The following is a 12,831-nucleotide window of genomic DNA, read 5'->3' on the forward strand; positions in this document are numbered from 1 at the left end:
AAACCCCAAAAACAAACAGAACACCCGGCCTTCACTGAACTGTTGGGAGCCTGTTCAGTTCAGTCCAGTGGCAGTGCTGACGTGAACCTCTGTTAATGGTGTAGGCGGTCAGGTGCATTACATCACCAAATCATCAACGCGTGCGAAACAAATTCAACTTGGCAGAAAAATAAGAGAATTCTTCAACTCTGGGGTGTGGCGTGAGGGGCTGAAGCTTTAGACCCACACTGTACAATATCACGCAGGATTGCACGGCAATGCTCTTAACAGTGCGTGCAGGAGCGAATTAGACATATCCAGTTCTCATTTCCGTCCAGAAACGATGGCATTACATTCGAGAGCTGAAATGCAACCGTTAAAACCAGCCTGAACTGGAAACAAATGGTGGCTTGGTTCTTTAAATAGAACAGGAAAAAATAGCCTAACTTACTGTTAGCCCTGTTTTTCAACTGCCAATTCAACTGAGTAAAAAATATGACTTTTTTTGAACACTGCAAAAAAGAAACCACAAGCGAAACACGGCTTTAAAATAGGAAGACAAAAAACTGTATATATCTATTTCATGAAATGGTCGAACTGAAGAATTTAGGGGTGTGATTGAGTTATCTGTTACTGTTGCTGTTTTGTGATTGCCATCTTTGCTTTGGCAACGGTGTCTAATGACCTGCAAATGTACCCTCCCATTTAATATGAGAGAGGAGAGGGAGAAAGGGAGAGAGAGAGAAAGAGAGAGAGAGAAGGGAGGGAAAGGGAGAAGAGAGTAGAGAAAGACAGGGAGAGAGAGAGAGGGAGAAAGTGGGAGAGGCAGAGGGAGAGAGAGACAGAGGGAGAGAGAAGGGAGGGAGAGAGTGGGAGAAAATATGCATGTGAGTATGTGGGAGAGAGTGGGAGAGAGAAGGAAGGAGGAAGAGAGAGACGGGGAGAGGGAAAGAGGGAGTGAGAGAAGGAGGATTAAGGAAGGACGGCTGTTCTGCTCTGGTTCCAAAATCAACACATTTATGAGGAGCAACAGTTTTACTGTTTCGGCCTCTTACCACCCGGTTACATTCCTACAGCTGCGTGCTGTTGGTATGGGGTCAGAGAGTATGCAGGAGTGTACAGTCACAGCACCCCCTCCAGGACTGGAGTTAAACCTGCAGACACAGCACCCCCTCCAGGACTGGAGTTAAACTTGCAGACACTGCGGCCCTCCAGGACTGGAGTTAAACCTGCAGACACTATGGCCCTCCAGGACTGGAGTTAAACCTGCAGACACTGCGGCCCTCCAGGACTGGAGTTAAACCTGCAGACACTATGGCCCTCCAGGACTGGAGTTAAACCTAAAGATACAGATCCCCCTCCAGGACTGGAGATAAACCCGCAGGCACCTGTAGAGTTTAGCACCCTGATCTGGCATTCTCAATGCCAGTATGAAAGGAGAAATGAGGGATGCTGTTTACACACATTCCTTTGATACAGGGGTGTCATGGAGAGTGGGTTTCCATGCCAGAACTGGCTGGTTTAAACTGGTTCCCATGCCAGAACTGGCTGGTTTAAACTGGTTCCCATGCCAGAACTGCCTGGTTTAAACTGGTTTAAGCTGGTTTCCATACCAGAGCTGGCTGGTTTAAGCTGGTTCCCATGCCAGAACTGGCTGGTTTAAGCTGGTTTAGTCTTTCCCAGCCTTGGCTATCGGGCAATGTAGCATGTTTATATTTGCAGTGCGTTTGATAAGTGCTTGACATGTTTTGATCCTGTAAGCGGTTTGCGTTGTCATGGCGTTTTCAGCTCCTTTGAAGAGAGTTCCTGCAGAGGCCTGTGAGGCACTGTTTTTATTACTTTTATTTTTTTAATCAAATACCAATTTTTTTTTTCTAAACTGGAACAAGTTATTACATTCACGGGCATGTCCATTTGCTACAAGAAAGCACATGCTTTTTGATGATTTTGACGATGGTGTCGCCGGTCATAATTATTGATATTCTTTCTATTGATTATGATTGTTGAATTCTCAAGCCACCTGTAGATGAATTCCGCTTTCATATCTGACACAGGCTTTTCAGTTACGCAAACCCTGCTGTTTATATTTGGTTCTTTAATCTGATAGCTATCTGATGCCGAGTCATTTTTCTGACTCACACGGCGTTCCCTCCTCCACATTCCTATTAGAGACAGGCAAAGTTACCGGATAAATATTTTGGATTCAAATGCTCTTCTATGCTGGATTGATCTTGCCTGGTGCAATTGAGCCAACCGAGAGCACCAGAAGGCAGGGTTGGCACTTTTCGAGAGTGTGCAATAGGTTCCAGTACACCAGGCAAGTGTGGAAATGTATTTTCCACACTTGACAGGGGCGACCTGTAGTGTAGTGGTTAAGATAAATGACTGGGACACGCAAGGTCTGTGGTTCTAATCCCGGTGTAGCCACAATAAGATCCGCACAGCCGTTGGGCCCTTGAGCAAGGCCCTTAACCCTGCATTGCTCCAGGGGAGGACTGCCTCCTGCTTAGTCTAATCAACTGTACGTCGCTCTGGATAAGAGTGTCTGCCAAATGCCATTAATGTAAGGTAATGTAATGTAATTTGAATCCAAAGCAATTTGAACCAGGTGTGTCACTGACTCTCCATCGCCCCGGCGTACCGGAGTGGCCTGCAGTTCCCAGATCGACCAGAGGTGCCGCTGTTGCGCAAAGAAACGCGTTCATTTCTATTTCCATTTCCTTCGTTTGTGGGGAACTTCCTGTGAGACGAGACAGATACCGCAAACCACCTGACGCCATCAGGTGGTTCCACGGGAGTTCCACGGGAGTTCCACGGGAGCAGAAATGATGTCATGTCCTGATTGCTGCTGTTGCGGCCTCCACGCGGCTTGGTACCAACGTTCTCCAGTTTCCCTGGTATGATGACAGACAGACAGACAGACAGACAGGGGCAGGCTGTGTGACTAAGTTCTCCCTCCCCCGGGCGATGCTACAACCAGTTATTCCTCACCCCCACGAGGCTGGATTCTGGATTCAGCACCTGGCCGTCAGTCAAACGTACGCCGCTATGGAAATATATTCAAATGAACCTACAATACCGGGACAAGTAAATGCCCTAAATTTTGAATGTCCGCCAGGGTGAACCGGAAACACAGAGAGATTAATTTCACTACCGATGCAAAGTTGCATGTAAAGGAAAACTGAGGGTAGCGTCTTTGTCAGCACCCATAGTGTCCTCTACTGTAGGTTTGTAGTTTGCCTGGTCTTTGTAGTTTCCTCTGCCTGGTGTTTGTAGTCTCCCCTGCCTGGTGTTTTGTAGTTTCCTCTGCCTGGTGTTTTGTAGTTTCCTCTGCCTGGTGTTTGTAGTCTCCCCTGCCTGGTGTTTTGTAGTTTCCTCTGCCCGGTGTTTGTAGTCTCCCCTGCCTGGTGTTTTGTAGTTTCCTCTGCCTGGTGTTTGTAGTCTCCCCTGCCTGGTGTTTTGTAGTATCCTCTGCCTGGTGTTTTGTAGTATCCTCTGCCTGGTGTTTTGTAGTTTTCTCTGCCTGGTGTTTTGTAGTTTTCTCTGCCTGGTGTTTGTAGTTTCCCCTGCCTGGTGTTTGTAGTTATGATCAGCTTGACCAGCTCACTTTTCAAGCCTGTTGAAAACTGAGCTGATTGGTTTGGTCAGTCAAGAACATTCCCCAATTTGCCCCTGAAGGAACTCCTTGGTTTCCTTAGAAGTGTGTTTATAATTCACTTTGATGCAAGGTAATCCAATGCAAATCCCAATGTGCGGCAGTACAGAGCCAAAACAGCCTTAGAGTATGTCACTGTCCAAAGACTACACTGCATGCACATAAACTAAAACTAAAAATAAACTGCCGGGAAATATATTTCATCTTATATTTGACAAAAAGTCTTGATATTTACAATGCGCTGGAGTACAGCTCTCGTTGCTTCCCTTCCTTTTCGCAGTGTGTCACTTCCTGTTTTAATAATAAAAGGAAATGGAGTGAGCTCTACGGACTCATTGTCTCCGCTCCGAGCTGTTATTCCTATTATCCCAATACCGTACTGCTGCGTCTGTGGGCCGTGCAGGGAAAACACGGGGTCCCTGAGATTGAGTGTGATAATGAACCGTCCCTGTTAAAAAAAAATTTGGCTGTGGTGCCGGTTGCCATGGCATCAAGTTGCCAACGAATACACGGCTCCCTAACAAGTCGGCGCTTGTATGCGGAGACTTAAAAATTTTTTAAAAAAATTTAATCCCAGGGGGCAAACTGACAGAATGAAGATTCTGTCCTGACCTGCGCGACAGCTATTCAACCGACACGCCACAGGTCACGTGACTTCCTGCTGCCGCCTCGAACCCGCAGCCCCAGGGTGAGAGGGGAGAGGGGAGAGGTCAAGGTGCCTGTAGATTTGCATTTCGGCAGGCTGAAACCCAGACGTAATGTGTCCTATTTTGGGCAGGCATATCCACGGACGCCTCCAGGGAATCTGAAATGCAGTTCTGATTGGCTTGTGCATGGTTTTGTTGTTGTGGCACCACAATGAGAAGGCAAAGTGATTCATACATACGGAATTTCCTTTGTGTTGATTCCTTATTGTTAATAATAATAATAATAATAATAATAATAATAAAAGCTGTTTGGAGTTGCTTGTGTGTTTTCTTGCTTTAAACCACAAATTGCTCAATGCCCCTACATCTGTAAATCCAGCAGTTCACAGTAAACTTCTGCATCTAAAATATCATTCATTCACACACAAAAACTGTCTATTCAACAACATAGTGTGGCGCAGAAACAACTTTATTTATTTTTTTAACTCCAGAAAGTGAACCGTCCTTTCACTGTGCAGTTTGAGAGAGTGGGATGTGCTTACCCAGCAGTAGATATTGGGGTGAGTCAGATGTTCATGTGTTTAGTTCCTTAGCTGTGTTATGGGGATGCTGTGCACTCTGAGATATCAGATAGCCATTCTTTATGTGAACGTTGTCCTCTGGGCAACTCCGTCCTGGATGACCTGCTGTAGGTTCACACGCGTAGAAACCAAGCAGTCGTCTCCGATTCTGGATTCATGCCGGGCCAGAGGCTGTGATAAACACGCAGGCTTTTGGAAAAGTTCTCAAATTAAGAAAGGAATTATGGACTTAACCTTTTTAGAATGTTTTTTTTTTTTTTTTTTTTTTCATTCTACGTCAGGGCGGCACGGATGGTGCAGTGGGTAGCACTGCCGCCTCACAGCAAGGAGGTCCTGGGTTCGAATCCCCGTCGGCCGGGGCCTCTCTGTGCGGAGTTTGCATGTTCTCCCCGTGTCTGCGTGGGTTTCCTCCGGGTACTCCGGTTTCCTCCCACAGTCCAAAGACATGCACGTTAGGCTGATTGGAGAGTCTAAATTGCCCGTAGGTATGAGTGTGTGAGTGAATGGTGTGTGTGCCCTGAGATAGACTGGCGACCTGTCTGGGGTGTATTCCTGCCTTTCGCCCAATGTATGCTGGGATAGGCTCCAGCCCCCCTGCGACCCTGATCAGGATAAGCGGGTTCAGATAATGGATGGATGGATGGATTCTACGTCAGTGTTCTATAACTGTCACTATGTTCTATCACTTTCAGTCGCCAGCAGTGATTGTGACATCAGCATTAGAATGTTCAGTTACAGAATGTTGGAGAGCAGTAGTACTGCTGTCTCCACCGTTTAGACCTGGCAGTTAACCCATCGATTAATGCCACTGGCATCCCCGGTTCAAATCAATCCTGATCAGAGGGGAAGAATTAAAGCCAGCGGCCGTACTTGCATCAAGGGCCAGATTTTAAGCAGGATAAGTGAGGCAGATATTCCCTGAGCTGCTTGACCCTTAATGTCCACAGGGTATCAATATTGTTTGCTCAGAACCTGATCCTGAATGTTCCACTCAGGGGTGGATGGGGTTTGGGTTGGGGAGAGTCCAAAGCTCCCTCAGGCACCAGGGTTCGAAGGCCACCACCAACGGTGCTTTCCTGTTTACACACTCGGACGACTCCCATATCAATAAAGAACACACCACTGCTACTCTATTTCAAAGGCTGTGGATTCTCTGAGTCACTGAAAATTAGGCAGTAAGAAAACCGGGCAACAACTACTTGCTCATCGTGTAATGCACTCAAGCAAAAGCTCTATCTCCCCCTACTGGCCAAAGAGGGTACTGTAAAGTTCAGCAACCTGTTTTCGGCGGACTGGATGGAACTGAAGAGCTTGCCCTCACGCAACAAAAATATATTTCTCTACTTATAAAAATCAGATATTAGCAGTATTTGTCATTTTTTTGACAGTTGAAGACGGTTCTGGAAAGTTTTTAAATGACAGCATATCATCATTTAAAATGGTACATATCAGTCATATCAGACATTGTAAATTTAAAAAATAATTTGTAAAATATATATATATTAATATATTTAAAATATGGCAGTTGTACCTGACATATATATATATATATATATATATATATATATATATATATATATATATATATATATATATATATATATATATATATATATATAGTATATCAGCAACTAATATTGACTGTGAGTGCGTAAATATATCCTGCAATATACTGTTCAGGGGTTATTTCATTTAGTGTGTTTCATCCAGATGAAAATACCTGGTGAAAGCTCACACTTCCAGAAGGTTTTAAGCTTTTAGACATTTTGATTTGTCTTAATCTGTACGACGAAAATAAATAAGATGAACAGAATCGAAAACAAAAGGAAAATGGGTTCTGCCACGTCCCATGCATAGTTCCGCATTGAACGGGCCTAATGCATGTCTGTCTATTCCACGTTATTACCAGTGCTGCACGTGCGTTCTTTCACTGGGCGTAATGTGCAGTAGCTTCTGGAGAACGAGGCCAGGTGACGCCTTAATCTGTTAATCGTTTAAAGGTGTGTAAGGTATGTAACGAAGGCAATATACAGCCTATGCAACTATGCCATCTATCCATCACCTGTATTGCAGTTAATAACCTGCTGTAGCTACGTATTATAAATACGTATAATATGTTTGTGAACGAAGCAACGTTGATATGAAACGCAAAGTAGGCTAATGATGCGATAAAAGTCTTATCTGATCACTTTTTTTTATTTTTATTAATGCGTGTGGCCAACGGGACGCTCTCCGGAGCAAACGGCAAAAATCCTTCGCGGTGTTCTGGGCCTCATCTCCTTCCAAAAAATAGCTGTGGCATTTCTCACGCGACCGTAACAGGGCTGGAGCTGGCGTTCTAGCTGCGCGGCTAATTAGCGCGTTGGCAGGACGGCCGACCTTACGGACACGCCCGTCACATTTCACACTGCTCGGTGTTCTCTCTCTTCACGGTGACGGGAGGGAATGTCCCAGTTTGTTGTTGTATTGCGCACCATAATCACGATCATTTTACTCTGGCTGTCCCACTGAGATATGGGTGAATGGGCGTTGTAAAGCGCTTTGGATAAAAGCGCTAGATAAATGCAGTCCATTTATCATTTACCATATACATCGTTAATAATCTCTTTCACAAACAAGACCTGGGCACACATCCAGAACGCATTTCAGTGCTGGAGCCCTGTTATCAGTTCAGATTTTCCTACAAATATACGATAACTCGACCTGATTATACAATCATTTTCGGATTAATGGTTATTCATGTAATGTTGTATGTTTGCAATGTAATATTTTCTAAGGAGTCTAAGGCCACACAGTATAGCCCAATATTCGCTTCAGTCTTCACTTCATTTTAAACCTCCGTCTGAAGGTTTATTGTTATTGATTTATAGTTTGCTCAGTTGGCGCCCAGAGCCACCACAGCTAGGTTATTAGAGAACACGTAGGCACCTATCAGGTAATGCGACGGGGAGCCCAGCCCAGAACTATTTTCGGTGTGGTGGCATTTCTCTCCATTGTTTTTTTTGTTTTGTTTTCGGCGCACGTCCGTGTCGACGGGTGGGAAGTCCTCCTCGGCCGACGGCCAACTGGGCATTTTAACAAGCCCTCCTTTTTCTTTGGCGAGAGCAGGGGGCTACGGCGGTGGGGAGCTAAGCTGTCCCAGCCTCTGTTTTTTTTAAAACCACTAGACTCCTGGGTGGGGACTTAATGTGGGTCATGTAACCCTCACACACTCCCCCCCCCCCTCCCCCTCAGTGGCCACTGAATACCACAGATGAAGATAATTTGTTTGTGTGTGTGTGTTTGCAGTGTTTGAACGCCTTCTTGCTGTAGTACTTTCACAGATGTTAGTGCTCCAGTTTCCAAAATCCTGATATGTGATTTTTTTTGTGAAGTCAGGGGAGGGGGTATAAATTAAGGAAATTAAGTGATTTAGCCTCTCTTCCCTCTAAAATGACGCTTAAATCACCCCGTGAAAGGCAGAACAGCCGCCATCATCGATGTGCGTGAGGTATACGGACTGAGGTGCGGAGGCGAGGGATTGGTCCCCAGGGCGTTACTCGGGGCAACAGAGACTTGGGCGCTACGAATGTTGTCGGCTGAAAAACACCAGATGTTTTCACCGTTCAGTAACAGCACCTATTCTATGCCGCCTCTGCCTTTGCGAGTCTGAGTTATCGTTTAGATGATTTAGTACAATATTTATGTCGTTACATTGCGTGTGTTACCATCCTTTCCACCCTTACTTTACACTGTGCCAAACCCAGCCTTCCCCTCCGTAGCTGGGTTCGTCCCGAGATTCTGTCACTTTTGGGAGTTTGAGTGTTTGTCTCCCCACTGGGGAGTTCTTACATCGCTTGCTTACCTTTTTGGGGGTTCTGGGCTGGTTTTGCTGGTTTTGGGGGTATAGGCCTGGTTCCTGGCGCTCATGGTTGGTTTTCGGGGTTCAGGGTTGGTTTTTGGGGTTCAGGGTTGGTTTTGGAGAGTTCAGGCCTGGTTTTGGGGGGGTCTGGCCTTATTTGGGGGGGGGGGGGGGGGGGTTCTGGCCTGGTTTTGGGGGAATCTGGCCTGATTTGGGGGGATCTGGCCTGATTTGGGGGGATCTGGCCTGATTTGGGGGGATCTGGCCTGGTTTGGGGGGGATCTGGCCTGGTTTCTGCCAAGTTTTCCTTCTGTCACTCTGTAAAGCGTCTTGCACTGTGACAGCTCTCTGTAGAAACCACGATATGAGCGTACGTTTGATTTGACATCAATGCCATGCCTCCAGACTGAGGTGATGCGGGGTAAGAGGGGGTTAAATATGCCCCGCGGCTGCTGGTCCTGCCCTCTGCCTTAATTCAGTGTTGGAGGGGAAGCCCCCGCCCCGCCTGCCGGTTGGATAAGAGACATTACACAACATCTCCTCCTGGAGGACCTCCCATACTCCCCCCCCCCCCCCGGCACTCTTCTTCTGGCATAATCTCCACACGGCAGCCGTGACTCTTTCATGTCGAGCGACAGAGGTACTTTGAGATCAGCATTTTTATTAAGTTTAATTCGTGTTATTGTGGGGCTTGGGGGAGGGTGGTGGTTTGAGGTAAGGGCCAAGGGTTTGGGGTGGTGCTTTTGTGAGATATGTTGCAATGGTTGGAAAAATACATTCAATATTTTCTGCAGAGTACAAGTATTGAGACGGCATGCTCTGCACAAGTTTGCCCCCTGCTGGTTGGGCAGAGGAAATGCAGCCTGTGAGCGTTGAGGGGGGGAGAAGGGGGTCTCTCCTCACTTCAGTGTGAGATTTAGGGCGGGGGGTGCACCCATCGACACGGTGCATTCCTGTGCTGTCCCAGGGCCTTTGGTCACACGGGTCAGCATCTCCCTGGGACAACAGCAGGAGGGCTCCGTTCTAGGAGAGTACAGGGGGAGAGGGAAAGAGGGAGAGAGGGGGAGAGAGGGAGAAAGAGAAAGAGAGAGTGAAATTGCTGTCTCTGCGTCAGTGCAGTAGAGCAGGCAGGAGCCTTCGCATGCATGAATTCCGTGTTCCATATTCCTTGTTCTGCGTTCCACGTTCTGCGTTCTGTGTTCCTCGTTCTGCGTTCTGTGTTCCTCGTTCTGCGCTCTTCTCCCCGGGGTGAAGACCAGGAGGCTGCAGGTGACTGAGGGGCCGTGGATACTGGGGTTGGGGGTTGGGGTTGGGGTTTGGGGTTTGGGGTTGTTCGGGGGTGGGTGTGGTTGTTGTCGCTTCCGTCAGCTCATGGAAGTCATTCTGTGGGCATTTGTTTAGAACAATTAATTTAATTTAATCTCCTTTCCTGACCAGGCTGTCCTGGAAAGGAACCACACTGTAAACCCAGCCGAGAGGGTGGCAGAGATGCAGGGCTAACCCCCCTGAGATGCAGGACTAACCCCCCTGAGATGCAGGACTAATCCCCCTGAGATGCAGGACTAACCCCCTTGAGATGCAGGGCTAACCCCCCTGAGACACAGGACTAATCCCCCTGAGATGCAGGACTAACCCCCCTGAGATGCAGGACTAATCCCCCTGAGATGCAGGACTAACCCCCCTGAGACACAGGACTAACCCCCCTGGGATGCAGGACTAACCCCCCTCCCTCCCGCCCCCGCTGTGCCCCTGCAGGAACTTCGACCAGGTGAGCGTGCAGACGGAGTACAGCGTGCAGAGCGAGTGTCTCTCCGAGGACTCGACCTCCACGTACAGCCTGGACATGTCCCATCGCAGCGCCACCTCCCCCCGGTCCAGGAAGGTAGGTCCCTGCTCCCACCGCCCGCCCGCCCGCGCGTGTGCGTTCCTTTACCGCTGCGTCTCCTGCAGACGCAGTCCTCTGTCAGCAGATTCATCTGCAGGGCCCACGTTCCTTATCTCTGTTGTACTCTGAGCACTTGAGGCTGGACTTCCCTCTAGGGTCTTTCAGTGCACTTGTCCCTGGTTATGGGCGTGCAACTTGGTTGTACGTCGCTCTGGAGAAGAGCGTCAGCCAAATTCCTATAATGTAATATAATGTAATGTAGTGTAGTGTAGTGTAGTGTAGAGTAACTTACTGCCTCTATTGCTCTAGTGTGACAAGAACTTCTGGGGGGCAGCCTGTAGCCTAGTGGCTAAGGTCCATGACTGGGACAGCCTGTAGCCTAGTGGCTAAGGTCCATGACTGGGACAGCCTGTAGCCTAGTGGCTAAGGTACATGACTGGGGCAGCCTGTAGCCTAGTGGCTAAGGTACATGACTGGGACAGCCTGTAGCCTAGTGGCTAAGGTACATGACTGGGACAGCCTGTAGCCTAGTGGCTAAGGTACATGACTGGGGCAGCCTGTAGCCTAGTGGCTAAGGTACATGACTGGGACAGCCTGTAGCCTAGTGACTAAGGTACATGACTGGGACAGCCTGTAGCCTAGTGGCTAAGGTACATGACTGGGGCAGCCTGTAGCCTAGTGGCTAAGGTACAGGATTGGGACAGCCTGTAGCCTAGTGGCTAAGGTACATGACTGGGACAGCCTGTAGCCTAGTGGCTAAGGTACATGACTGGGGCAGCCTGGAGCCTAGTGGCTAAGGTACATGATTGGGACAGCCTGTAGCCTAGTGACTAAGGTACATGACTGGGGCAGCCTGTAGCCTAGTGGCTAAGGTACATGACTGGGGCAGCCTGTAGCCTAGTGGCTAAGGTACATGACTGGGGCAGCCTGTAGCCTAGTGGCTAAGGTACAGGATTGGGACCCGGAAGGTTGGTGATCAAGCTCCGGTGTAGGGATTGTCCCCTCCGTAGTCTAATCAGCTGTAAATTACCTTGGATGAAATAAAAATAAAAACATCAGCTAAATAGCTGTAATGCACTGTATTGATACAATGCTATCACATGTTTTTGTACTTTGAAACTTAGTCATTAACTATCAAAAGCATGTGCCTTAACCACTTTGATTTGTAAGTGTATCCACCTGGTCAGCTACTGTAATGTTCGCTGCCAACTGTAATTCACAAATGCCTGCTTGCTAGTTAAGTAGCCTTCTCAGCTGTAACTAGCTAGCTAGCGGTCAGCTATTATGTTAACTAACGTAACTGAAACAGAGCTGAGTTTCAAAGAACTGAAGTTTCACAGAAAAGGTACTGAATATCTCTTTTGGACCTGTACGTCGCTCTGGATAAGAGTGTCTGCCAAAAGCCATTAATATAATGTCATGTAATGTCAGTAACATAGACTCCCCACCCTTCAAGAATTCCCCCCCCTGAAAGATGTGTCTTTTGCTTGCGTATACGTCATATCGCGGAAGCTTGTGTTCTTCTGATGTCTGGGGCACTGTTCCTGGCTGTACTGAGTGTGTGCTGTTTGAGGAGATTAGGAACAAGGTTTCTGACTGTGCTGGGTGTGTGCTGTTTGAGGAGATTAGGAACAAGGTTTCTGACTGTGCTGGGTGTGTGCTGTTTGAGGAGATTAGGAACAAGGTTTCTGACTGTGCTGGGTGTGTGCTGTTTGAGGAGATTAGGAACAAGGTTTCTGACTGTGCTGGGTGTGTGCTGTTTGAGGAGATTAGGAACAAGGTTTCTGACTGTGCTGGGTGTGTGCTGTTTGAGGAGATTAGGAACAAGGTTCCTGACTGCGCTGGGTGTGTGCTGTTTGAGGAGATTAGGAACAAGGTTTCTGACTGTGCTGGGTGTGTGCTGTTTGAGGAGATTAGGAACAAGGTTCCTGACTGCGCTGGGTGTGTGCTGTTTGAGGAGATTAGGAACAAGGTTTCTGACTGTGCTGGGTGTGTGCTGTTTGAGGAGATTAGGAACAAGGTTTCTGACTGCGCTGGGTGTGTGCTGTTTGAGGAGATTAGCAACAAGGTTTCTGACTGCGCTGGGTGTGTGCTGTTTGAGGAGATTAGGAACAAGGTTCCTGGCTGTACTGAGTGTGTGCTGTTTGAGGAGATTAGGAACAAGGTTCCTGGCTGCACTGTGTGTGTGCTGTTTGAGGAGATTAGGAACAAGGTTTCTGACTGCGCTGGGTGTGTGCTGTTTG

At 47.7% G+C, this 12,831-nt stretch overlaps 1 protein-coding gene across 1 annotated transcript in view; it reads left to right on the forward strand.

Moving 5' to 3' along the window:
* The window catches only part of LOC133142108 (beta/gamma crystallin domain-containing protein 1-like), an 83,470-nt gene that overhangs the window by 18,838 nt on the left and 51,801 nt on the right, over positions 1-12,831 (forward strand). The window contains 1 exon segment of the mRNA XM_061263135.1: positions 10,459-10,585. Within this exon segment, the coding sequence (XP_061119119.1) occupies positions 10,459-10,585 (127 nt within the window).

This window comes from Conger conger, chromosome 1, assembly GCF_963514075.1.
Source record: "Conger conger chromosome 1, fConCon1.1, whole genome shotgun sequence".
NCBI classification, from domain to species: domain Eukaryota; kingdom Metazoa; phylum Chordata; class Actinopteri; order Anguilliformes; family Congridae; genus Conger; species Conger conger.